The sequence below is a fragment of the Tamandua tetradactyla genome, chromosome 13, assembly GCF_023851605.1.
Source record: "Tamandua tetradactyla isolate mTamTet1 chromosome 13, mTamTet1.pri, whole genome shotgun sequence".
NCBI lineage: Eukaryota > Metazoa > Chordata > Mammalia > Pilosa > Myrmecophagidae > Tamandua > Tamandua tetradactyla.
Window position 1 is genome coordinate 9,642,823 of NC_135339.1, and position 26,279 is coordinate 9,669,101.

The 26,279-nt window shown below is 38.4% G+C and overlaps 1 protein-coding gene across 3 annotated transcripts in view; it reads left to right on the plus strand.

Moving 5' to 3' along the window:
- The first annotated feature begins 2,876 nt into the window (after positions 1–2,876).
- LOC143653579 (wings apart-like protein homolog) overlaps positions 2,877–26,279 on the plus strand; it is an 86,594-nt gene continuing 63,191 nt past the window's right edge. For 2 of the 3 annotated variants that reach the window (XM_077124706.1, XM_077124707.1), the window contains exons 1-2: positions 2,877–3,346; positions 6,916–7,436. In XM_077124706.1, coding sequence (XP_076980821.1) covers positions 6,938–7,436 — 499 coding nt within the window. In that variant the 5' untranslated portion in view covers positions 2,877–3,346; positions 6,916–6,937. The remainder of the gene's footprint in view (positions 3,347–6,915; positions 7,437–26,279) is intronic. The other variant, XM_077124705.1, reaches the window with a different exon arrangement.

Sequence of the window (26,279 nt, forward strand, 5' to 3'; positions counted from 1 at the left end):
AGCAGAAAGAAGAAAGGCAGTTGGAGTTGGAGGTGGGTCAGAGAGGTGACAACAGGACTTGGCACACATCTTGTAGGGCCTTGTAACACAGACACTACATTGCCCAGTTGTACCATTTACAATTTTATCCCACATCCTATGACAGGGACAAAATATACTGTAGCCAATATGGTAATCTCTGACTTCTGGTTCCCTGAACTTTGCTGCAAGTTGTGATACATTTTACTATACGTTATCAGAAAGAGACTAAAAAATATCTTAAGGACTCCAGTTCTGAGAGTTCCTAGGCCTGGGTTAGAATTAGGAGCATGGCAATGGCAGAACAGACTCTTCCTATAGTTTTCCTTACAGGATTTTTTTAAAACACTCGGCTAAAGAAACGTATGAACTCACCTAAGCAGATGCAAGAATATCCACACGCATTAATGGGTAACTTTATGTTTAAGAAAATGGATCTGATGCCCTCATTAGTTGCAACCTCTCCATTTCCTCACCTGTAAGATAGGAATGACTAGCTGGGGTACAAAGGAGGTCCCTAAAGAATCTAGCCAGCATCATACCTGACCAGTCATAGGTTCTTAATGTTGGCCTGTTTTCCTCCCCCAGCCTAAAATATTCCATTACTCTCAAATGCCACTTTTGGGTATTCTTTATGCTTGCATGTTTGTTTGTCAAGATTTACAATACTTTTGGGCATACTTTAAATCGGTACTTAACCTTTACAAGGGAACCACTTGGAGAGAGGCCCTGCCAAAGTACAGACTGTAATTCAGTGGTGCTGCATTTCCAACCAGCTCTCAGGCTGGGCTGATGCCACCCACCACAATGTAACACTTTTTTTTGTGTGTGTGTGGTTTAGTGGTGCTTTTTTTTTTTTTTAACTTTTTTTATTAATAAAAAAATTAACAAACAAAACATTTAGATATCATTCCATTCTACATATGCAGTCAGTAATTCTTAATATCATCACATAGTTGCATAGTCATCATCAGAATGTAACACTTTAATAGAATTTAAGTTCTATTATTTAAGACAACCACCACACAAAAAGCTTTGATGGAGACCTGACTTGGTTTATAGGATAATCCTCAAGAGGGCTCCCCAGATGGCCTATTTCTTTAAAAAACGAACTCTTCCTCTTTAGTTTGAAGCAGACTCACAAACCCAGCCAAGGGCTCAGCCCCAGCGGTGAGGGCAGGATGATGTATCCTTTGGTCTCAGAGGGTTCACAGCATTCTCTTAAAGGAATACTTTCCAATTGTCTCTCTGGCCACTTTTGGCTTTTTGATCTTAGCTTTTGCCTCTGATGATAATTACCCCTTAATTAGCACCCACAACCATGTCATCTAAGTAATTATAGTAAGTGCAGCCTGCACCTCTGCCGGCAATCTTCACCTAACTGATAAAACAAGATCCTACGCATTTTTTTTAAAGACAAAACTGACCCAGATAAAAGTCATGCAGGTATCACCCACAGGGGACTGCCCAGGCCTATGGTAACTCCATTCACATAAGCTACAGCAGCATTGATTTACTCTGAAACAATTAGAAAATATTGATAGGGCATTTGGAAATATAAATGCCAGAATATAAACTTTGCGAGCAGTCACACCACCAAAGTCAAACAATTCGACCACCCTAAAAATCTACCTTAAATTTCTAGGGGAAAGGACTGCAGGATTTTCATTTTTTCTTTATTTGGATTTTCCTCTAATAGACTGGAGGGAGCCTGGTAACTTCTGGGCGCATCCAAAGCAAATTATCCATTGGCAGAAGGGGCGGGGCTTTTCACTAGAAGCAATTAGTAGCTTCCTAATTTCCCAGGTGGGTCTCTACTAACCGCCCTCCAAACATCAGGGCCGTGAGTCCAATGAATCATGCACCTCTATTAGGAGAAGCCCGTATGTGCTATTCTTTGGAACTCTGTTTTCCCACCGCAGCCTTAAAAACACACACACACACACACACACAACAAAACAAAACAAAAATACTTTCCAATATTCTAAATGGGTAAACACATCGACATGGGAAAAACCTCAGACAGCTCCAAAGGGTGTACAGAGGAAGATGTATCTTCCTTCCTGCCATCACCACCCCGATAGCTCCCCAGAGGCTGTGGTTCATTTCTTTAAGCTCTTTATTATGGAAAATTTCAGATACACAAGTAGAGAGACCGGTATGAGCCCAGGCGCAGGCATCACGCAGCATCAACAGTGAATGACATCCCGCCTCTTGTTTTATTTCCCCTCTTTCACGTTTCTGTAAGAGTACTTTAAAGTTATACCACAATCAAGATCATCTTCTCCCATCAAAGCTTTAGTATAATTCGAAGGGAGAGCAAGGACCGAGCGGTTGGAGGGGGCGCACTAGCCACGGCCGCCGGGTGCCCAGCGGCCCAGGCCTTCCCGTCCCTCGCCGCGCCGTCAATACCCGTGGGGGCCCGCACCAGCCAGGCCGGGTCGAGGGCAGCTCCGAGTCGCAAGCTCCCCGCCTCCCCGCTTCCCGGCCGCGGCCCCAGCAGGCCCCATGCAGCTGCACACCCACCGTCCCCAGACACCGGCGGGTCCCTGGAGGGGAAACGATTGACACAGCTGCCTGCACTGCGCCCCCGGCCTTCTCCCTGAGGCACCTGTCTCCCAGCGGGGCGGGGAGCTGGAAAAAGGTCCCGAGCCCGGGCCGCCCAAGCCTGCGGCGACCACCACGTCCGCCGCTCGCTCCCGCTCCCCGCGCTCGATACCGAGACCTCGCGGACCGGGACTACAAGTCCCGTCGGGCCCCGCGGGCGGGCCAATGGCGGGTCCCGGAGCATGCGGGGCGCGGCGCCTGCGCGGCGGTTTGAGTAAGGGGCCGCGCGATTGGCTGCAGGGTCAGGCGGTCGCGCGGGGCCTGTGGGAAGCGGAGTGACGGAGCGAGCGGCTGTTGGAGGAAGGAGGTGGGGGCCGGAGCGCAAATGGCGTTGAGATGGTTCAGGGCCCTGTTCAAACTCCAGCGCTGACCATTCACCGGCGGAAGCGGCGGCGCAGGAGGCGGCGGCGGCCCAGCGGGGACACGGAGCGGGCTCCGGTACTGGCTGCGGAGGCCTGGGAGGCCTAGGCCCGGCCCGGCCGGCGGCGGTCAAGGCGGGGAGGGAAGTTGCGGGGCCGCCGCTCCTCCCCCCTCCCGGTTTCCTATTTACCGAAAGCGGAGTCTCGGGTTTGGACGGTGGCGGAGGCCCCCCCACCCTTTCTCTCTTCGCGCTCCAGCCGGCCTCGTTGTCCCGCGCGGGGCTCCCGCGCCCGCCCGTGGGCCGTTGGGAGCGGGAGAGGCGGAGGCGGCCCGAGGCCAGAGCACCCGCCAGGCGCCGAGGGTAAGTGAGGTCTCCGGCGGCTGTCTAGGCCCGGGGTGAGCCAGCGACGGTGGGTGAGGCAGGGGGTGGGCAGAGGGGGGCTGTAAGTCTCGCCATCGCACCTTATCCTGTCTCTGAAGAAGTTGGGCAGGGGGACGACCCGGAGAACTCTTTTTTTCCTTTTTTATTTTCCTTTTTCGGAGTTCTCCCTGGGCGGCTGCTGATTTAACTTCCCTCCCAAAACCCGGTCAAGTAAGTGTGTTGATTTCACCCTCGGAAAATCTTCCTGCCTCCTTCTCTGCCTGTGGCTGCGACTGAGGCCTTACGCTGTCTTGGGGATTCGGTGGCAGAGGCTTCCGGGGCGTCGGAAGCGACATCCCTTTCCTGGGCGGTGGGGGTGGGGAGCCGAAAAGTTGCTTGAGCGACCAGCCGGAGGGGTGCCCCCTCCCACGCCCTTCTTCCTCCGGGTTTGCCCTCAGGTGAAGTTTTCTGGGTGGCTAGGTCTGCTCCTTCCGGCTTTCCTTCCTTCGTGGAAGTCCCAGAGCCCCTGGGGGCCGGGAAGAGCCTATTTTTGTACGGATTTTTAAGTGTGGGGACATTTTATATGTCAGCGCACTTCCCTGAAAAATTCGACCTGGCTTTAGGCAGAGCAAAGGCCCAACAACCGAGTCGACTGAGTTGTGAATATTTCTTTTCTTTTTTTTGTTAGGGTAGGCTTTGGAGTTTGAAGCCTGAACAAGATAGCTGTGTGTGACCTGAGGCCCCGTGTAAATTATAATGTCAAATATGCCTGCACGCTTCTTTTAAATTTATATGTCCTTTACTCTCTAAGATAATGCTGTAGCATTATCTAATGTCTAGCAACGTTTTTGTTTTTAAACATTTTATTGTGACATACCATCAAGGAAATCAAAAGTAAGGGAGTATTATATTAATAAACTCCCATCTACTCATCGCTCAGATTTCAGCCGTTATTAACTGTTAACCAAATTTGCCACATCTGCACAACTTCCCGTTCCACATCCCTTAATTTTAGGATAAAAACCTTCAACATTATTTCATCACCAAAGATATTTAAGTATATATTTGTAAAAGACGTCGACTCTTCAAAAACATAACCACCATATTGTCACACTTAAAGTAACAGTTCCTTAAGATCGAATATGCAGCTACATCTACAGAGTCTACAACTAGACTTTAAACCTTTAATAGTGAATGCACCGTGGTTCTGGGACCATTTGTACAATGAATTTTTCTGCTTTGGGCTTAAAGGAGATCAAGTCTAGGTTTTTGGTTTGGCCTTCAGTAAGCATTTTTTGATGGTTACAGGGTTAAATGCATCCAAACCCTTCCAGCTTTGTTGGTGTATGTGTAAATGTAGCTCTGCAGATCAAAGCTTTACAATTCTTGATTAGATGAAGAGAAATGCCTGTGTATTTGTCTGTGCTAGGTGCGTGGTGATCTTTTGTTTAGGCTGTATTTAGCAAGAAAGACAACAAGATTCTTCAGTGTAAACTAAATCCACAGTACGAGGAGAAATAGGTCTCCTTCAGGAAAAAGTTTGTGACGTTTTAAAAAGGTCTTCAGAGAACTTAAAATTTTCTCAACGCAGATGTGATTGATGACTAAGTTAACCATTATTTTGTTAAAATTGGCTTCTAACCAATCTTTGAGAGGAAGAAGGTCCTTGACTGAAAACGTGTAAAATATGTTGGACAGTGATTCACTATAAATTGGAAGAATTTGGTAATGAAGGAAAACCTTTGAAGCATAGATCAAAACATATGTAAAGTTAGGTCAAATATCATTGCAGTTGTATTATAAATTTCAAAGTAATGGAGATTTTCAAGCTCCTAGGTAATTGCTTAAAAACTTTTATTTATATTTAATATATTGGTATTTGAATTTCAGAAGGCCGAAGTGTAAGAAATATTGATAGTAAAAAGTGCTTAGAAGGTACCATAACTTGCTTTAGAAAATGTTTGACTTGGCTTAATGGCCAATTTTTTCAATTTTTTCTTTTGCCCTAGTACCTGTTATTATGTAGATAAATCAGATAAATGTATTTATCCTTTATAAAGCTAAGAGGAAAATAAAGGTTACATGTTTCTATTGGTTTGTTTAATAATCTGTGGAACTGTGTAGCATGCTGGAGTTCACTTGCTCCAAAAATGTAAATCAGCAAATGAGTACAGCACTATGGGGAAAAGGAGGATAGAATAAGGATGGTTTCTTGAGCTTAGGGAGATGACCATCTAAGGAATACTTTCCAAGTTACAGTCCAAATTACATTAAGACCCAGAATCAGACCCTTCAAGGTTGAGTTGAAAGGTCCAGATTACAGTACATGACAAAATAACACCATTTTTCCTACCTTCTTTCTTCGTATGAATAAGTGCTCCAAAAAAAAGAAAAGAACGTTTTGTGTTTTTCAGGATTTTATGTAACCCTATTCAGATTACTTTTTTAAGGTAAAAGTGATGTTCCTGAGAATAGTGAATTAATGAATTTGAAACTTTAAAAAGTAGATAGTTCACTATAAGTGATTTTTGTGGATGCTTTATTATAATATCGTTGGTCATTATGCTTTTTTATTAATTAAAAAAATTAACAACAAATGAATAAAGCATTAACATGATCATTCCGTTCTACATATATAATCAGTAATTCACAATATCATCACTTAGTTGCATATTCATCATTTCTTAGAACATTTGCATCAAATAAGAAAAAAAAGACAACAGAAAAAGAAATAAAACGAAAATAGAAAAAAAAATGATTATATATACCATATTCCTTAACCCTTGCTTTCATTGATCACTAGCATTTCAAACTAAATTTATTTTAACATTTGTTCCCCCATTATTTATTTTTATTCCGTATGTTCTACTTGTCTGTTGACAAGGTAGATAAAAGGAGCATCAGGCACAAGGGTTTCACAATCACACAGTCACATTGTGACAGCTATAGCATTATACAATCATCCTCAAGAAGCATGGCTACTGGAACACAGCTCTACATTTTCAGGCAGTTCCCTCCAGCCTCTCCACTACATCTTGAATCTCCTTAATGCGTAAGAGTAACCTCCAGGACAACCTCTCCGCTTTGTTTGGAATCTCTCAGCCATTGACACTTTGTCTCATTTCACTCTTCCCCCTTTTGGTCAAGAAGATTTTCTGGATCCCTTGATGCTGAGTCTCTGCTCATTCTAGGGTTTTTCTCAATCCCTTGATGCTGAGTCTCAGCTCATTCTAAGATTTCTGTCCCACGTTGCTAGGAAGGTCCACACCCCTGGGAGTCATGTCCCACATAGACAGGGGAAAGGTTCGTTATGCTTTTTTTACCTTGTGACTACTATATGAATATATGTACTCATTTTTTTAAAAATGGGCATAGAAGTATATAGAATAAAAAAATTAGTGCCTCTCTTTACACCCTCTTCATTTATTTATTTAATCATTTTAATGGTTTGTGTCTTGAATGTTTAAAAGTCAAATAGGGAGAATCTCCAGGTTCTTATTTTCATATGCAGAATTTAGCACTTGTTAAATACTTGGTGATTATATATTTTCTTAATTTTTTTTCTGCAGAGAATATGAAACAAGTATCAAAATGACATCCAGATTTGGAAAAACATACAGTAGGAAAGGAGGAAATGGCAGTTCGAAATTTGATGAAGTCTTTTCCAACAAACGGACCACCCTGAGTACAAAATGGGGAGAGACCACATTTATGGCTAAATTAGGGCAGAAGAGGCCCAATTTTAAACCAGATATCCAAGAAATTCCAAAGAAACCTAAGGTGGAAGAAGAAAATACTGGAGATCCTTTTGGATTTGATAGTGATGATGAATCTCTACCGGTTTCTTCAAAGAATTTAGCCCAGGGTAAGGGTTCTTCTTATTCAGAATCTAGTGAAGCTGCTCAGCTGGAAGATGTCACTTCTGTACTTGAAGCCAATAACAAAATTACTTATCCAGTGGGTGAAGACAGTGTTGTGTCTGATAAATGCTTACCTTTGGAGGATGCACTGGTTGGAAAAGAAAAGAGCACAAACCGTATCTTAGAAGATGATGCAAGCAGAAGTAGCTGTTCTAAATTAATGACTTCAGGTAAGTTTTGCTTTTCTATATCCTGATCCAAGAGAGCTTCATGCAAGCCATTTAATTAAGGGATTTAAATTCTAAAGTATACTTCTTGGGTTTTCTCCCTGTATTTATGATTAATGGGGACTATTGATGCTTTCATAAAGGAAATTTAATTAAGAAACCAGTAGTTCAGATTTTATTTAAACAACTTGGGTATTAATGTTTCTAGAGTATTACTCGAGATACGTTTTGGGAACAGTCTTTTATAAATCTCTAATGCAATGCCAATAAGAAACATCTCTGTTTTTGTTGGGTTAAGATTACACAGTATCTTTTTTCTTTTATTGTGGAGGATTTAGGTGATTACTCATAATGAAAATGAGATGCGCATTTACAGTGAGGATTAGGTTGAGGAGTTAGACTTGCCTCCAAAAAAGGTTCAGAAAAATTAAGGAGGTACTGAGTGGAAACACGGAAGAATCTAACTTTATTGCAAATTGAAATTGGTTTGGCGTTTGTTCGGGGCTAGTAGCAACTTGTATTAATAAGTTGTAATCCACAAAACTACAGTTGTGTTTTTAAAATATTAATTTGTAAATCTGAAATCTAGTACTCCCATAAAACAATAAATTTTATCAGTTATACCCCCACTCACAGGGTTTGAGACGGAAAAGTAAATGATAAAGATACAATTAACTGAAAGACTGAAGTGCTAAGAAAGGAGGTGGCAGGGAGGAGAGAGCCATATCAGCATTAGAAGGACAAGGACAGCCACTGTAGTTGAAAGTAAACCTTAGTTTTCGACTTCTTGGCAGCCAAAGTAAAGTGATAAGAAAGGTTACATAGATCTTGTATTTTGGAAGGAAGTAAAGACATTGAAACTTTCCTAGTACTGAATTCTTAAGAATTTGACCTTTGTAGGCTTAATATAAGGTATATCAAACAGTCTGATGGACTATGCCTTGCATAATTTTGCTAAAAATGTTGAACATATTTCTCTCCTTTTTTTTTTAATGTTTCACCCTTGGATGAGGATGAGCCAGCTGTTACTGTCATTCCCTTTATCCTCCCAGTTAATTCTGATTTGGCTGTGCTCACTGTTTTGCCCATATTTCTTCTTAAGCAATTGTTTATAAATTAGGATAGGTTAAATCTCCAGTTTTTAAAAAACAGAGAGCATAGAAACTGTTTCCAAGTCAGCTCCTAAAAATGTAATCATAGAATATAGAAAACTAAATTTTAACTCTGTTCTCCTCATTTTATGGATGAGGGTCAAAGATGTTAAGTGACTTGTCCAATTCTGCTGGTGACTGAATTGGAAATAGATTTAAATTTATTGATTGATTTACAACATATTGAGAACTGTGTGTCACCTGCTCTGCCAGGTTCTAGGACTGTTGTTCCACTTCAGTTAACCAGTCTTCTTCTTTTTTAAAAAAATATTTTTATTAATAAAACAATATACAAACACCCAAACTTTTTTAACATACAAACATGCCATACATGGTATACAGTCAGTGGCTCACAATATCATCCCATAGTTGTGTATTCATCGCTGTGATCATTTTTTTTTTTTACTTTTTTTAAATTAATTTTTTAATTTTTTTCTTAAAATACCAAAAAACACAAACATTCGTAGTTTTTAATAATTCCGTTCTACATAAATAATGTGATCTTTTTTTTGAAAAATTTGCATCACTCTGGGAAAATAAATAGAAAAGAAAAAATAAAAAATTCATACATCCCATACCCCTCACTCCTCCTCCTCATTGACCGATAGTATTTCCATCTACCCAATTTATTTTAATCTTTGTTCCCCCTATTATTTATTTTTTATCCATATTTTTTACTGATCTGCCCATATCCTAGTTAAAAGGAGCATCAGACACAGGTTTTCACAATTACATTGTAAATGCTATATCATTATACAGTTATCTTCAAGAAACAAGGCTATTGGGACACAGCTGTACAGTTAGGTATTTCCCTTCAGCCACTACAGTGCACTATAAACTAAAAAGAGGATAGCTGTTAATGCATAAGAATAACCTCCAGGATAACCTGTCAACTCTGTTGGGAATCTTAGCCACTGACACTTTGATTTTTTTTTAAATGTGTTTTTATTTCATATCATTTTAGGTTTACAGAAAAGTGGCAAATATTTTACAGACACTTTGTTTGTCTCATTTCTCTCTTCCCCCATTTGGTCAAGAAGGTTTTCTCAATCCCTTGATGCTGGGTCCCGTCTCATCCTGGGATAATAAGTCTTCTTAACTGCTGGATCTTGCTTTTCCCCAGTACTTAACGTGGGGCAGGTAGGCTGGAGGAAGGAAGGAAGGTGATACTGGGGAAGGGGTGAGATGGTCAGGAAAGCAAAACACAGGCTTCCTATGTGTTGGCTTTAGAGAATAGGGTATTATTGGCAGGAAGGGAGCTCTGGTAACAGGGTATCAGTGGTGATGAATTCTTAGATAAAGAGGAAACAGAAACTTGGTAGTTAAATATTTATTATAGGCAGCAATTGCTTATATAGTTTTGTTTGTTGATGGGTTTTATCTATCTGTCTATCTGTATATATATGTCCAAAGTGGCAATTGAAGTTTTCTGCTGGGAACTGAAAACATAGTTTTCTGTAGAAATGAGAGTCCCAGTCCATTGTAGCTAAATTATAGCTCCGATGGAGGACACAGTGGATTGACTGGAAATCCACAGTCCGTTAATGGGTCTGTGAGGAGAAAATGTATACTAAAATACAGATAGTTGTTTAAAGAACATTATGTCCCTCTTCCTTCCTCCTACAGAGGCACCCTTAAAGAGAAGGCATTGCTGTGTAGCTCTATGCTTCTTTTTCTTTTCTTTTCTTTAGCCATGCAGAGCAGCAGCCATCCTGGCAGCCCCCTCGAAGCTCTTTGTAGAATAAGAAGGGAGCTTTAAGGGAGTGCTTTTAATTCTCAGAGGGCTCTTTTCCTGGCCTGTGCAAGTTAGCAGTTCTAATAAACCATTGACAAGTTCATATGTTTATAAGTTGTTTATAGTTCTGGGAACGTTTACATGCTTTTTGACCTTTTTTTTTTTGCCTCTCCCTGCTAAAATTTGGACATTTCCTTTGTGTCTGAATTCTTCTTGGATTATGTTTGTCAGATTGTTGTTGCTTTATTCTCACTCAAAGCCTTTTAATTTTAGTTGAAGTTTAGAAATCCAAACCTAAATTTGAATAAGGGGTTTCTATAAATCTAAAGTGGTTCCTAACCTTTACTGAATTAGAACCCTTTTGAAAATGATGGAAGTTTTGGATCTTTTTTGTAGACAGAAGTGTTTGTGTACCTACTTAGATCCCAGAAATCTTAGAAATCCTGTACATATCATATGCAGATATTTTATTCAAGAACCTGTGATGATAAATTTTATCAACGAGGTTGTTCAAAGTGTGCAGTTTAAATTCCATAGTATCCTTCCAGTGGAGTGTCCCTGTTCATTCAGACCATTTTTCGTAGTAGAGTTATATATATCACAGCAGTGAAAAAGACTTATCCAAACTCAAACTTCTTATATCATCTCTCCAGGCATTTAGTTTTTACGTACATATCTTTCTCTGAAAGAGAGTATGTGGATAAGTTTGGACACTGTTAAAGTTCCTTATTTAAATATTTCACACTTAAAAAAAAAATTGTGGCCAATTTGAAGAGGGGCCTGTGGATGAGGTCATGATAATGGTTACCATTTTCCAGACAGTTTGATGGGTAAGAGAACTGAGAAACAGTTTAAAGCAACTGAATGAGAACTGCAGGGAAAGACTATATTGCTAAAATGTCCTAATCCTTCATTTTTAAAAACTTCCATTATGAAAATTTCTAACACAAAAATAGAGTAGTAAAAGAACTTCCATGTGCTCAGTTATCCTGCTGCAACAGTTGTCACTGTATGGCAAATCTTGTTTCACCTATTCCACATACTACTCTCCTCCACCTCCCATTCTCGAAACCCCGTTGGATTATTATTGTTACTGTTCTGAAATTTCCATCTTGATCTTTTTTTTTTAAACTGTATGTTACAACATGTACAAACCAAAGAAAGAAATAAGCAATAGTTTTCAAAGCACTCTCCAACAAGTAGTTACATGACAGATCCCAGAGTTTGTCATGGGTTGCCATACCATCATCTCAGATTTTTTCTTTTAACTGCTCCAGAATAGAAACAAGAGAGGTTTATTTAATTATTTTTTTGGAATTATTGCATCAGGGAATAGAATCGGGGTCTCCTGCCTGGTAGGCGAGAATTCTACCACTTGAGCTACCCTTGCACACACACACACAAACACACACACACACATACCTGGATTATGTTAAAGCAGATTCAGGATTTCTTATTTCATCTGCAGATCCTTTAATATTTTAAAAACATTTAAAAATTCTGATTGCGGTCATTGTTAGAGTCAGTAGGAGTTCTCATCCAGGTGTGCAATTTAAAAAGACTATTAGCAGATGTTAAAGATTAGCCCTTTTAAGAGATCTTGGGGTGTTCTTTAAAGTTTGGAATCCAGGGCTGTGTGATTAGGATTAAAAGAAGGCTTCTTTTGCCTTTTATGTGAGGCTACTTAATTTGCTTTCCATTTTTCATCTTTGTGCTATCTGCCACAGACAGGTTTTTAATCTGGATTCTAGAATAAAGTGTGCAGAGACTTGTATTTCTACTTGGCACACTTTCCTTGCCAGCCAGCTGGGATTCAGTCTACACAGCCTGCCAAATACTGTGAGATAACTAAAGCATAGGCTCTTAATTTGCATGACTGGTTTTGTAGCTAGTAAATTTTTTCCTTTTGCTTAAAGCTTCACAGAGTATTTGTATAAGTAAAAGGGATGGTATTGTCAAGAGATTATGAACTTTGATTTTGCACAGAAGGTGAGTTTTAGAAAGGGAAACTAGTTATTTATATTCCTGAAACTTTAAAGTAGGCCAGGAGCTTGTGATCTGATGTGAAGTTGTTAACTGTTTATTGGTTAAAGTACAGGTGATTACTGGGGATTATTAAAGAATACTGAAAGTATAGTATCAACAGCAGTTACTAGCCTTTATTTAGAAATTGAATGTATTTGTTGTATAGAATATAGTTGTCATACCTAAAATCAACTTCCTTTAAGAGAGAAGAATGAAACATTTATTATGTTCCTGCTTGTGCTGAGCCCTTTACATACTAATTTCTCCAAAATCACAACTGTGTAAGAAAGGTTTTATTCCCATTTTTTATAAGGGAAAGCACAGTTGGGAGAGGTTTAATACCTTAAACTGTTAAGTGGTGGACCTAAGAAACATTCAAAATATAAATTTTTTTCCTATAATGCTTCTGTCTTGATGTGAATGAATTTAATATTGTCATTTAAAGCCACATATTTAAAATAACAGTTTTGTTTTGACGAGAAGCAAATCATGGCTTCCTTCTCGCCTCTGTTTAAGAATTTTCTTTTTCTTTATTTATTTTTTGTGTTTTTAAAAAATTAAAAAATTTTTTTTAAATACCAAAAAACACTTAACAAATGCAAAATCCCTATTTTGATCATTCCGTTCTACGTATATAATCTGTAATTCACAATATCATCACATAGTTGCATATTCATCATCATGATCATTTTTTGGAACATTTGCATCTATTCAGAAAAAAAATTAACCAAAAACAGAAAAAATATATATATATACATACCATACCATTTACCCCTCCCTTTCATTGATCACTAGCATTTCAAACTAAATTTATTTTAACATTTGTTCCCCCTATAATTTATTTATTTATTTATTTTCCCCCCTGTTTATTTTTATTCCATATGATCTACTCGTCTGTTGACAAGGTAGATAAAAGGAGTGTCAGACACAAGGTTTTCACAATCACACAGTCACATTGTAAAAGCTATAGCATTATACAGTCATCATCAAGAAACATGGCTACTGGAACACAGCTCTACATTTTCAGGTGGTTCCCTCCTGCCTCTCCATTACATCTTGAATAGCAAGGTGATACCTACTTAATGGGTAAGAATAACCTCCAGGATAACCCCCCCACACACACACTCTGTTTGGAATCTCTCAGATATTGACGCTTTGTCTCGTTTCACTCTTCCCGGTTTTGGTCCAGAAGGTTTTCTCAATCCCTTGATGCTAAATCTCAGCTCATACTAGGGTTTTTCTCAGTCCCTTGATTCTGAGTCTCAGCTCATTCTAAGATTTGTGTCCCATGTTGTTAAGAAGGTCCACACTCCTGGGAGTCATGTCCCACATAGACGGGAAGGGTGGTGAATTTGCTTGTTGTATTGGCTGGAGAGAGAGGCCACATCTGAGCAACAAAAGAGGTTCTCTTGTGGGGGTGACTCTTAGGCCTATTTTTAAGTAGGCTTGACCTATCTTTTGTGGGGTTAAGTTTCATATGAACAACCCCCAAGACTGGGGGCTCAGCCTATAGCTTTGGTTGTCCACACTGCTTGTGAGAATATCAAGAATTCAACTTGGGGAGGTTGAATTTCCCCCCATTTTCACCATTCCCTGAAGGGGACTTTGCAAATACTTCTCCACTCATGGATCAAATCACTTTGGGATTCATTGGGGCATCACCCTGGACAGACCAACACAATCTCATGTCCTACCCAAGGTTCCATGTACTTATGGTGTTCAACCAAGCTATCTACATAAGTTATATTAGGAAATGCACTAGTTGAAATATAAATTTTGTACCAAATAAACATTTTTTGCTTTAGTCTCACACATAAGTTAAAATTTTAATGTATTAATTATCTATTTTCAACACCCTACAGTAATGACATTCTTTTGTTCTTCCTCATGCAAAAACATTTTTAAAATTTGTACATTTAGTCGCTATCATTATACGCTCTAGGCATTCCTAGGTTATACCATCTCCATCTTTGTTGTCTGTCTGTCTTTCTGATTTCTTTTGTGCCCCCAGGTTTCCTCCCTCTATCATTCTCACATTCAGCTTCATTCAGTGTTTTAACGTAATTTGTTATTACAGTTAGGTAATATTGCTCTATCCATTTCTGAGTTTTTACAATCAGACCTGTTGCACAGTCTGTATCCGTTCAGCTCCAGTTACCCAGTATCTTATCCTATTTCTGTCTCCTGATGGTCTCTGTTACCCATGAAGTTCTCCAAGTTTATTCACTAATGTCACTTCATATCAGTGAGACCATACAGTATTTGTCCTTTTGTTTCTGGCTAATCTCACTCACCATAATGTCCTTCAGGTCCATCCATGTTGTTACATACTTCATAACTTCATTCTGTCTTACAGCTGCATAATATTCCATCATATGTATATATCAGTTTGTTTAGCCACTCATCTGTCGATGGGCATTTTGGCTGTTTCCATCTCTTGGCAATTGTAAGTAATGCTGCTATAAACATTGGGTGCAAATGTCCATTTGTGTCCTTGCCCTCATGTCCTCTGAGTAGATAGATACCAACAGTGGTATTGCCGGGTCATATGGCAATTCTATATTTAGCTTCCTGAGGACCCGCCAAACTGCCTTCCACAGCGGTTGTACCATTTGACATTCCCACCAACAGTGAATAAGTGTGCCTTTCTCCACATCCTGTCCAGCACTTGTCGTTTTCTGTTTTAGGGTAATGGCCATTCTGGTGGGTGTGAGATGATATCTCATTGTGGTTTTAATTTGCATTTCCCTAATAGCCAGGGAAGTTGAACATCTTTTCATGTACCTTTTGGCCATTTGTAGTTCCTCTTCTGAGAAGTGTCTGTTCAAGTCTTTTGATTTTTGTAATTGGGTTGTCTTTTTGTTGTTGAGTTGTACAATCTCTTTATATATTCTGGATACTTAGACTTTTATCTGATATATCGTTTCCAAATATTGTCTCCCATTGTGTAGGCTGTCTTTTTACTTTCTTGATGAAGTTCTTTGATGCACAAAAGTGCTTAATTTTGAGGAGTTCCCATTTATTTATTTCCTTCTTCAGTGCTTGTGCTTTGGGTGTAAGGTTTAGGAAACCACCTCCTATTAATAATATTTATAAGATGTTTCCCTACAATTTCTTCTAACAGTTTTATGATCTTAGATCTAATGTTTAGTTCTTTGATCCATTTTGAGTTAATTTTTGTATAGCATGTGTGATATGGATCCTCTTTCATTCTTTGCATATGGATATCCAGTTCTCTAGGCACCATTTATTGAAGAGACTGTTCTGTCCCAGGTGAGTTTGCTCGACTACCTTATCGAAGATCAGTTGCCCATAGATGAGAGGGTCTATATCTGAACACTCTGTTCTATTCCATTGGTCAGTTTAAATTTAAATTTAAATTTTAAAATTTAAAGTAGAATTTTAATTTCTTGTAAAAGATTTTCTGAAATAAAAGGAGACTCATTCTCAAGATTTAACTGATGATGAAAATGCAGATGACCACTAACAAAATCACCTTAATTCAGGTGTTATCTGCCTTGGCATAGTACATGAAAATAGTAAACTTAGTCTCTACCCTTGAGGAATTGAGCTATAACCTTTCTGCAGGCCATACTGCTTTTAAAGTAATACACATTTGTATAATATTTTTTTAGAGCATTTTCCTCATACAGTCCATACTCTTAGAACATAGAGCAAGATGATTCTTCATGAGTATTTCTGGTCCAACCCCTGATCCTTTAGGAAGTGGGCCTTAAATTTTTCCAGATCCTCTTTATTAGAAGAGGATGAATTTGTCGAGTGATCTGGGGAAGGCTATCCTTCTGTCGCCCAGCTATTTAGTTATTTAGTGTTGCCTATAATATGCTGAGTGTTATGTTTGTATCTGTGAACAAATAAGACTCTGTTCTTGCATTTTTAAGTTTAGTAGAGAAGACATATTTAATCAAGGAAACGAATGTGCTGAAAATTAAAGAAAAATATATAGTGCTGTGGGAAGGCATAATAAATAGGCTTATTTCCTTGGTCTAGGTAGGGATTGGGGGCAAGGCTGACATTTAATCTGAGACCTGTTGGGTGCAGTGATAACAGATGAGTGTTAGACATGGTCATTATAGAAGGAGACATGACATCAAGAATAATTCTTGAGCAGCTGAGTAGATGATGGTGTCATTTCACTGAGGTAAGGGACATTTTGAGGGAAAGTTCAGGAGTTCAATTTTGACTGTATTCATTATGAGATGTGTTCAAGAGGCAGTTGGATCTGTTGGTATGGAGTTTAGAGATGATGAGTTTGAGATTCAGCTTGTAAACATGACTTTTATGTATAGGATTAGATGATGTCATTAAGGGTAGTGTGAGAAGAAAAAAGTATTAGGACTGTGCTTTGAAGAATCTCTAATATTGAGTGGATGGAGAGAAGTGGAAGAAAAAGTAGGAAAGAAAATTAAGTAGCAGCTGGAGCGGTTGAAGAAACATCAAGCCAGCAGAAGAATGTTTCATGAAAGAATCAGAATGCTGCTAGAGTCAACTAAAACGAGGGCTGGAAGGCAGGCATCAGACTTTTTTTTTTTTTTAACTTTTTTTTATTGTATAGTATAACATATATACAAAGCAAAGAAATAAAAAAGCAGTAGTTTTCAAAGCACTCTTCAGGTAGTTACAAGACAGATCCCCGAGTTTGTCATGGGCTACCATACGATCCTCTCATGTTTTTCCTTGCTGCTCCAGAATATAGGAGGCTGGAGAGTGTAAATATTTTTTTATCATCACAATCGACTTTCCTTTCCTTCTTTTTTTGTGAACAATAACATATATACAAAAAAAGCTATAAATTTCAAAGCACAGCACCACAATTAGTTGTAGAACATATTTCAGACTTTGACATGGGTTACAATTTCACAATTTTAGGTTTTGACTTCTAGCTGCTCTAAGATACTGGAGACTAAAAGAGATATCAATTTAATGATTCAGCATTCATGTTCATTTGTTAAGTCCTATCTTCTATGAATAATTCTACCATCACCTTTGATCTTTGCATGCTTCTCTTTGGGGTTGTTTGGGTTATGGCAGTTCTAAATTTTTGCTATTGAAAGGGTCTGTCCCTAATATGGGGCAGGGAGATGGAACTGTGATAGAGGCTGGGCTAGGTTTTAGGACTTACCTGGACCAGGGACTCATCTGGAGGTCGTAGGTTTCTGGAAAGTTACTCTAGTGCCTGGAACCCTTGTTGAATCATATATCTTGCCCTGGGTGTTCTTTGGGATTGCCTGGAATAGTCCTGGTTGTGGATTGGGAGGTTATGATAGGGAGCAAGGTCTAACTGAAGTTGCATAAGAATAACCTCGAGAGTAGCCTCTCGACTCTATTTGAACTCTCTCTGTCATTGATACTTTATTAGTTATGCTTCTTTTCCCCCTTTTGGTCAGGATGGAATTGTTGATTCCACAGTGCCAGGTCTGGATTCATCCCTGGGAGTCATCTCCCACGTCTCCAGGGAGACTTTCACCCCTGGATGTCATGTCCCAAAGAGGGGAGAGGGCAATGATTTCACTTGCAGAGCTGGGCTTAGAGAGCCTGAGGCCACATCTGAGCCACAACAGAGGTCCTCCAGAAGTAACTCTTATGCATACCTATAAGTAGTCTAAGCTTCTCCACTACCTACATAAACATCACAAGAGTAAGCCTCCTGATGGAGGGCAGGACCTAGTGATTTGGGTGTCCCTAAAGTTTGACACAATATCAGGATTACCTGATAGTAAAGTTTATAGTTCCATATTCTTTCTCCCATCCCTCAGGGGATTTAGGCATTAGATTTTATAGCTTGGATTGGAGTGGTCTGAGGAGTGAATGCGTTGGTGAGGAAATAAGAGTAGTGAGTGTACATAACGTTTTTAAAGATGTTCAAAGAGGAGAAGGAAAAGGGCAGCTAGAGGAGATAAGGGGCTTTGGTGGATTTAATACATGGGAAACCCTTAAAGCATGGGATTCAAAGTGCAGAGGGAGAGATTGGTCTTGGAAGAAGGGATACTACATCTCCTGGACAGAAGGGAAGCTGGATGAAATATGAGTTTAATGGGAGGATAGAAGATAAGGTCTATGGCTGAAGGATTCATTTTATAAGGTGACAGAAGAGATTATCTCTGAAAGGGTAAAAGAATGGCTAAATAATATGGGGCTCGAGGGAACAGGCAAGGGTCCGAACATATGTTGCAAAAAGTGGAGGAGCTAGCTGTCTAGAAAGAAAATAGAAATGCTAGATATTATTCAGGGTTGAAATTGGTATCACTAAAAACTCATGGCCACTAATTTACCCATTGTGTGCATGGGTGTATTTACCCCCTCCTTTAGTAGGCCCCATTAGCTAGAACCTGTACAGATTGCAGAATTAGAATTATCCTGGATTGGATTTGCATTTTGTCAGACAACATGTTGAATGATGAGGTAGAGAAGCAGTATCATTTAGAATAATGGCACAAGAGTGATTGAAATGATGGACTTTGGGCTTTGAATTGTTCAGGAACTAGATGGAAATGGTGGGTAGGAGAATAGAGGGAAGCAGAGGCTCAGTATGCTGGTGATTAATTAAAGTCGAGAATAGGAGTACTTGAAGAAGCAAGTTGGATGGTGGGTTGTGATGAAAAAATATGGGCTATCTGATTTTAACATATAAGAGGTAAAGCATTTTGGCATGATGACAGTTGCCTGAGTAAAGCTATGAGAACTGTTGCCTGAGATGGAATGTGAAAAAGACCATTGATGATGGGAGAAGGTTAAAGAGCTAGGAGGTCTGGGGTTGGGAATTTGAGGGACTTTATTCTTACAGGATTGTGCACAATCCTGAGAGATGATGGAGTATAATTATAAATCCGGTGCACAATCCTGTAAGAATAAAGAGATCGTTAGACGATAGATATTAGGAGGATTAGAGTGTAACTAGCCAGATCGCATAAGCTTCCAGAGAACAAGCTCTTTATAAGATGTTAGAAGAGTGATAGTTTTATAAAAGATGCTCTGGAGGGTCAGCATTTGTCCAACCTCAAACTGTCCTTCTCTGAAATACTCAAGAGGGCTGCTGGAAAAGCGGCATCCTAAGGTTTCAGCTAGGGCAAGGACGCAGTAGTTGAAAAGAACCCAGCTGCACGAGACTGTGCTGATTCCTGAGGCCCCAGTACCTGGATTAAAGGGAGTCTGTGGTGGTGGTGGATTAAATGAGGAGATTGGAAGTACAGATACATTATGAGTACTAGAGTACAGGAAGAGATACGTGGCAAGACATGCTTACATTTTGTATCATGACCCAGAGAAATGAATGAGAGGCATGGTGGCTTTAGCAGCACATTTTTTAGAGGACTGATTATCAAACTTTTTGTTTGCACATTGCCTAAAAGGTTTTGAGAAACTCTGTCCCCATTTCGTATATTTGCGCCCCTCCACCCCAGTCAAGGTCACAGCAGTATACGAATGGCATGCCCAAATTAGAGTACTGTAGAGAGGGTTTATTTCTAAAGGGGTTGTTTACAAAGGTGTGGGAAGAGTGTAGGGAAACCACAAGAGATGGTGCCCTATGTTTGGTTAGTTGTGCAAAGTGACAAGGTCTTGGTTACCTGAACTATGTGGAGGAGGCCACCTTGAGAGGAGCAGTGCCCTTCTGTTGAGGGGCCTCGAGGAGAGCACTGGAAAATATTTGAACCTACTCTCTTCCTTTCCTCCTTTGTCCTGCTGGGACTCCTCATTGGTAAACCCAGTGGAAGTCCGAGGGTAAGGAAGCCTCTTGATACTGGTGAGCTTATTGGGCTGGCATCAGAGTAGGGAGTGGATCTTGAAGAACAAATGAAAGATACCTGGCACAATATCTAAAAAAAATTGTCACGCATATTGAGTTCGTACAATTTATCCATAATGAAAAAATCTTTTAAGGTATAAAATTTTATTGGTATTGATAGTATATACAATTAATAACCAACCACCATACCACATCAAGGTACAGAATATTTCCATTACTTCAAAAACTTCCCCCATGCTCCTTTTTGGTCAGTGCCTTCTTTTTTTTTTTTTCTTTAAACAACATTTGGAAACCATTTATTTTGATGTGAACTGATTGATAGTTAACAAGTGTAAAATGTGCATGAAGTTTGAAATCTGATCAGTTTCTTCTTGACCTTCATCACCTGGCAATCACTGATTTAAGGCTTTTCTGAGAAGATTTAAGGCTTCTTTGAGTGAAGTGAATTCTCAGAAGTATTAAAAAAAAGATGCAAAAAAGTCCATACATAGTGAACAATCAGTGGCTCACAGTATCATCACATAGTTGTGTATTCATCACCATGATCGTTTTTGAACATTTGCATCACTCCAGATAAAGAAAATAGAAAAGGGCAGGCCACGGTGGCTCAGCAGGTAAGAGTGCTTGCCTGCCATGCCCGAGGACCCGGGTTCGATTCCCGGTGCCTACCCATGTTAAAAAAAAGAAAATAGAAAAAACTCATACATCCCATGCCCCTTACCCCTCCCTCTCATTGACCACTAGTATTTCAGTTTACCCAGTTTCTTTATTTTTTATTTATTTTTTGGCATGGGCAGGCTCAGGGAATCAAACCTGGGTCTCTGTCTTGGCAGGTGAGAATTCTACCTGCTGAGCCTCCGTTGCACCACCCCCAATATATTTTACCCCTTATCCCCCCTATTATTTGTTTCTTTTTGATCCTTTTTTTTTTTTATGAAACCTATCCACATACAAACACAAACATTCTTACCTTATGATCATTCCATTCTTGTTATATAATCAATAGGATCTTGTTATATAATCAAAAGGGAGGGATAAGGGGTATGGTATGTATGAAATTTTTTGTTTTCTTTTTCTGAATTGATGCAAATATTCTAAGAAATGATTATGATAATGAATATATAACTGTGATGATATTGTAAGTTATTAATACATATGTTTTTACTCATCTGTCCATACCCCTGGATAAAAGGAGGATCAAACATAAGGTTTTCACAATTACACTGTCCCATTGTACAAGTTATGTCATTACACAATTGTCTTCAATATCAAGGCTACTGGAACGCATATATGCTTCCTTTTAGTGGTCATCCTTTTCACAGTTCTGTGTTAAAAATATATGTGTATATGTGTGTAATGTGTAATCAGGCTAGTATGTACTTATACAGAGGTATGTATCTCTATGTATCTAGCTTCAGTAAACATCGCTTGTAGTCAGTCTTGTTTCATTTTTATCTCTACCTCTAGTTCCTGTCTGTGATGGATTATTTTGAAGCAAGTTCCAGATTTTTATTTCATACACACACACACACACAATTAAATTAAAAAAAATATTTGTGCCTGTAATGCTTTAAATATTCAAAAATTCTGGCTTAAGTTATGACCACAGTTATTCAAATTGATTAAAAAAATGAGTTTTATACTTTTAAAGGTAAAATTTACTGGAAATGTACCTCTTAAAGAGATGGTTGGGGATTTTTTTCAATTAGTTCATGTATATGTGAGCAAAAATTACTGCTAGAACAAGAAGAGGTTTGGGGATTAATTCTATTCCTATTTGTTAAATACATGTAAATAAATATTAAGAAACGTTTTGCCAAAAATTTTATAGGAATGGAAAGAGTTTAGTTATGGCAGCTTCTTTTAATTGTATTTTTCTGGTTATAGGCCACAAATCATGAGGTAACCATCAAAAATAATTTTAGCGATGAATCATTTTAATTAGATATTCAAATTTTGTTGTAAGCAATAATTGGAAATTACCTGACATAGAAAGGGTTTGTTACCCAGACATTTTACTCAGTTATTAAACACAGAAGTTAATAATCTACCACATTATTTCTCCATGGGTCATGCCAGAATTGAAACAACGTACGATAGTAAGTTTAGGGATAAGTGAGAGAGAAGCCATTTTTCATAATGTGGGAGAAGAGTGATTGATCCCTGATGAGTTTCTTTTCTTACTGAAAATTAATTTTTTCATTAAAAAATCTTTTTTAACATAGCATAAAAACGTGAACATTCTTACCATATGATCATTCCATTCTTGGTATATAAACAGTAACTCACAATATCATCACATAGTTGTATGTTCATCACCATGATCACTTTGCAGAATATTTGCATCAATCCAGAAATAGAAATACAAAGAAAAAAATTCTTACATACCATACCCTCACCTCTCCCTCTTACCAATCATCAGCATGTCAGTCTAGTAAATTTATTTTAACATTTGTTCCCCCTATTATTTATTTATTTTTTTATTTATTTTTATTTTATTTATTAAACATAAAACACAAACATTCTTACCGTATGATCATTCCATTCTACATATATAATTAGTAACTCACGATATCACATAGTTGTATATTCATCATCTTGATCATTTCTTAGGACATTGGCATCAATTCAGAAAAAGAAAACAAGAGAAAATTCTTATGTAACATACCCCTTGCCCCTCCCACTCATTGATCACTAGCATTTCAATCTACTAAATTTATTTTAACATTTGTTCCCCCTATTATTCATTTTTAATCCATATGTTTTACTCGTCTGTTGATAAGGTAGATAAAAGCATCAGACACAAGGTTTTCACAATCACACAGTTACATTGTAAAAGCTATGTCATTATACCGTCATCTTCAAGAAACATGGCTACTGGAGCACAGCTCTACATTTTCGGGCAGTTCCCTCCAGCCTCTCCATTACTTAACTAAAAAGGTGATATCTATATAATGCGTAAGAATAACCTCCAGGATAACCTCTCAATTCTGTTTGGAATCTCTCAGCCATTGGCACTTTATTTTGTCTCATTTCTCTCTTTCCCCTTTTGTTCTAGAAGGTTTTCTCAATCCCTTGATGCTGAGTCCCAGCTCATTCTGGGATTTCTGTACCACGTTGCTGTACCCCTGGGAATCATGTCCCACATAGAGAAGGGGAGGGCAGTGAGTTTGCTTGTCATGTTGGCTGAGAGAGAGAAGCCACATCTGAGCAACAAAAGTGGTTTTCTGGGGGTGACTCTTAGGCCTAATTTTAAGTAGACTTGACCTATCCTTTGTGGGGTTAAATTTCATATGAACGAACCCCAAGAGTGGGGGCTCAGCCTATTGCTTTGATTGCCCACACTGCTTGTGAGAATATCAGGAATTCTCCACATGGGGAAGTTGAGTTTCCCCCTTTCTCGCCATTCCCCCAAGGGGATTTTGCAAATACTTTTTTATTCACTGTTGAAATCACTCTGAAATTCATCGGGCCATCACTCTGGGCAAACCTACAAAATCTCATGCCCTACTCAAGGTTCCATGTAGTTGTGGTATTCAGTTAAGCAGTCCACATAAGTTATATTAGGAAATGCACTAGTCAAAATACAAATTTTGTACCAAATAAACATTTTTTGCTTTAGTCTTACACATACTTTTTATTGAAATTTTAAGAGTTCTTTTATATTCTGGATATAAGTCCTTATCAGATATACCTATTGCAGATATTTTCTCTGACCCTGTGACTAGTCTTTGCGTTAACTTGTGTCTTTTGCAGAACAGAAGTTATTAATTTTTCTATTATGGCAGGGAGCATAGCTTTTTTTGGTGGGTGGGTGTATGTTGTATGGTAGGGTCACATTTCACTATTTTTCCATGTGAGTATCTCGTTACTGCAGCACCATTTGTTGAATTTTTCTTTCTTGTTTGTTTTTTGGGAAGTGCATGGACAGGGAGTCTAACCCTGGTCTTCTATGTGGCAGGTGAGAGTTCTACCACTGAACTACCCTTGCACCCCCTTGTAATTGACCTTTAATGCTCTTCCTCATTAATCCTTATGATTTCAGTGAATTGAATGATTTCTATAGCCATCTCCCTCAGTTAAAACTTTCTAGTTACCTCATTTCTGTTGAATGGGTTATGATCCCCAAAGCCTTTTGTCTCCATCATTATATAGTCTCTTTAGAAGTCAAAAGTTTTGTTTAAATGTAACCCTCAGCATATTGATATACTTTTGCCATTTGACCAGCACATTAGATTTTTAACCTCTTCATCTGGATGCTATACTCTTGTAATGTGAGTTAAGATATGTTTATCTACATTTTTAGCAGCCCCATTAGAAGTAGTGTAATATAATAGAACTTGATAGTAGTCTTTTTTTTGTAGGTCTTTTTAGGCCAGTGGTTCAGTTGGCATCTGTTTCTGTAATTAGCTTCTTTGGGCCTCTGTCCTTATCCATGTAACGATGGATTTTGTGAGAAGTAAAAGGCAGTATTTTTACCTTTGCATAAGAAGGTTAAGGAAGTGTGTGTGTGTGTGTGTGTGTGTGTGTGTGTAATATGACTAATATGTACTTATACGGGTGTACCTAGGTTCAGTAAACATCACTTGTAGTCAGTCTTGTTTCATTTTTATCCCTACCTCTAATTCCTTTTCCATGATGGATTATTTTGAAGCAGGATCCAGAAATTGTATTCCATCCATGAATAATTACTTAACAGATATGGATTCTACAAAAGATGACTACAATACCATTGTTACATTTTAATGTACCTTTGCCATTAAAAAAAAATTTTTAGTATATGTAGGTAATATACTAAGAATAAAATTCAAGGGGCACAAAAGAAAGGCTGTTCTCCCCGTCCCTCAGCCATTTCCACCCCTAAGGGTGACCATATCTATATATAAGTAGAATTGACTCATTCTTTTTAACAGTTGCATAGTATTTAGCTATATGACTGTACAATAAGTTAATTCTTTTGTGGTTGGTATTAGATTGTAAAATTAAAAACAGCAAGTAATGGTGTGAGTTTTCTTGTTATGATATTTCATACTCATGGAAAGTTATTTGTAAATACTTTGACAGTGAACCTGCTTGGCTTTAAGAGTAAGTCCATTTCTTTGATATGTTTTTTACATTTTTAATTTTAAAAGATGTTACCAAATTGCTCTTTATAGAGGCTGTACTAAGATATGCTACCACAGAAACGTAATTTAATTTTTATTGCTCTGAGTATTTCTTTCTAAGAACAGACTACAATATATGTATTGGTTATACTGTTAATGATATTTAAGTTTCAGTTTTTTTGGAATGATGTTGCTTTGAGCATGCTTCTGTGTCAAACCATATGTATATGAATTGCTGATATTTGATCATTTAAAAAATGGAAGCATCATATGGTTCAGATTAATACATGGTTTTTGGTGCACATATGCTTGCATTTCTGTTAGGTAAGCACTTTTAAGTGGAATTTCTAGGTCATCGAATAAGTATTATGTTTAGCTTTTGTGTGTAACATCAAGTGTTCCATTTTCCACTTCCACCACTGAAAGTGTTTTATCTTCACAATATTTTGCATTGTGCGTTGTGGAGAGGTATCTCATGGCTTTAATTTGCATCCTCCTAATGACTAATAAATGTGAGCATCTTTTTCTATATTAATATGTTTATTGACTGCTTTTCTGTTGGGTAGTCTTTATTATTAAGTTTCAGGCCTTCTTTATATATTCTCAGGGACCCCCCCCCCCCCCCCACTCTAGATTGTCTTGTTCTCCTTCATGGTAATTTTTTATGGACAAAAATCTTAATTTTAATGAAGTTACATTTCTTTGTTATCATTAATGCTTTTTTGTATCCTCTGTCTTGAAGCCATGAAAATATTCTTTTTCTTTCTTTCTTTCTTTTTTTTTTGGCATGGGCAGGCGCTGGCAATCAAACCCAGATCTCTGGCATGGCAGGTGAGAACTCTGCCACTGAGCCACCATTGCCTGCCCACATTATATACTTTTAAAACTTTCTCTCTCTTTTTTTAATAATACATATTTAATTTCAGTTACCATGTTTAAGTAGACTAATCTAAATATGTTTTCATATTTGAGTTATAGAACCAACTTTATTTTTCACCAGATGTTCCAATACCCTTTATTGAATAATCTGTCTTTCCTATCGAGATTTGAAATTCCACCATCACC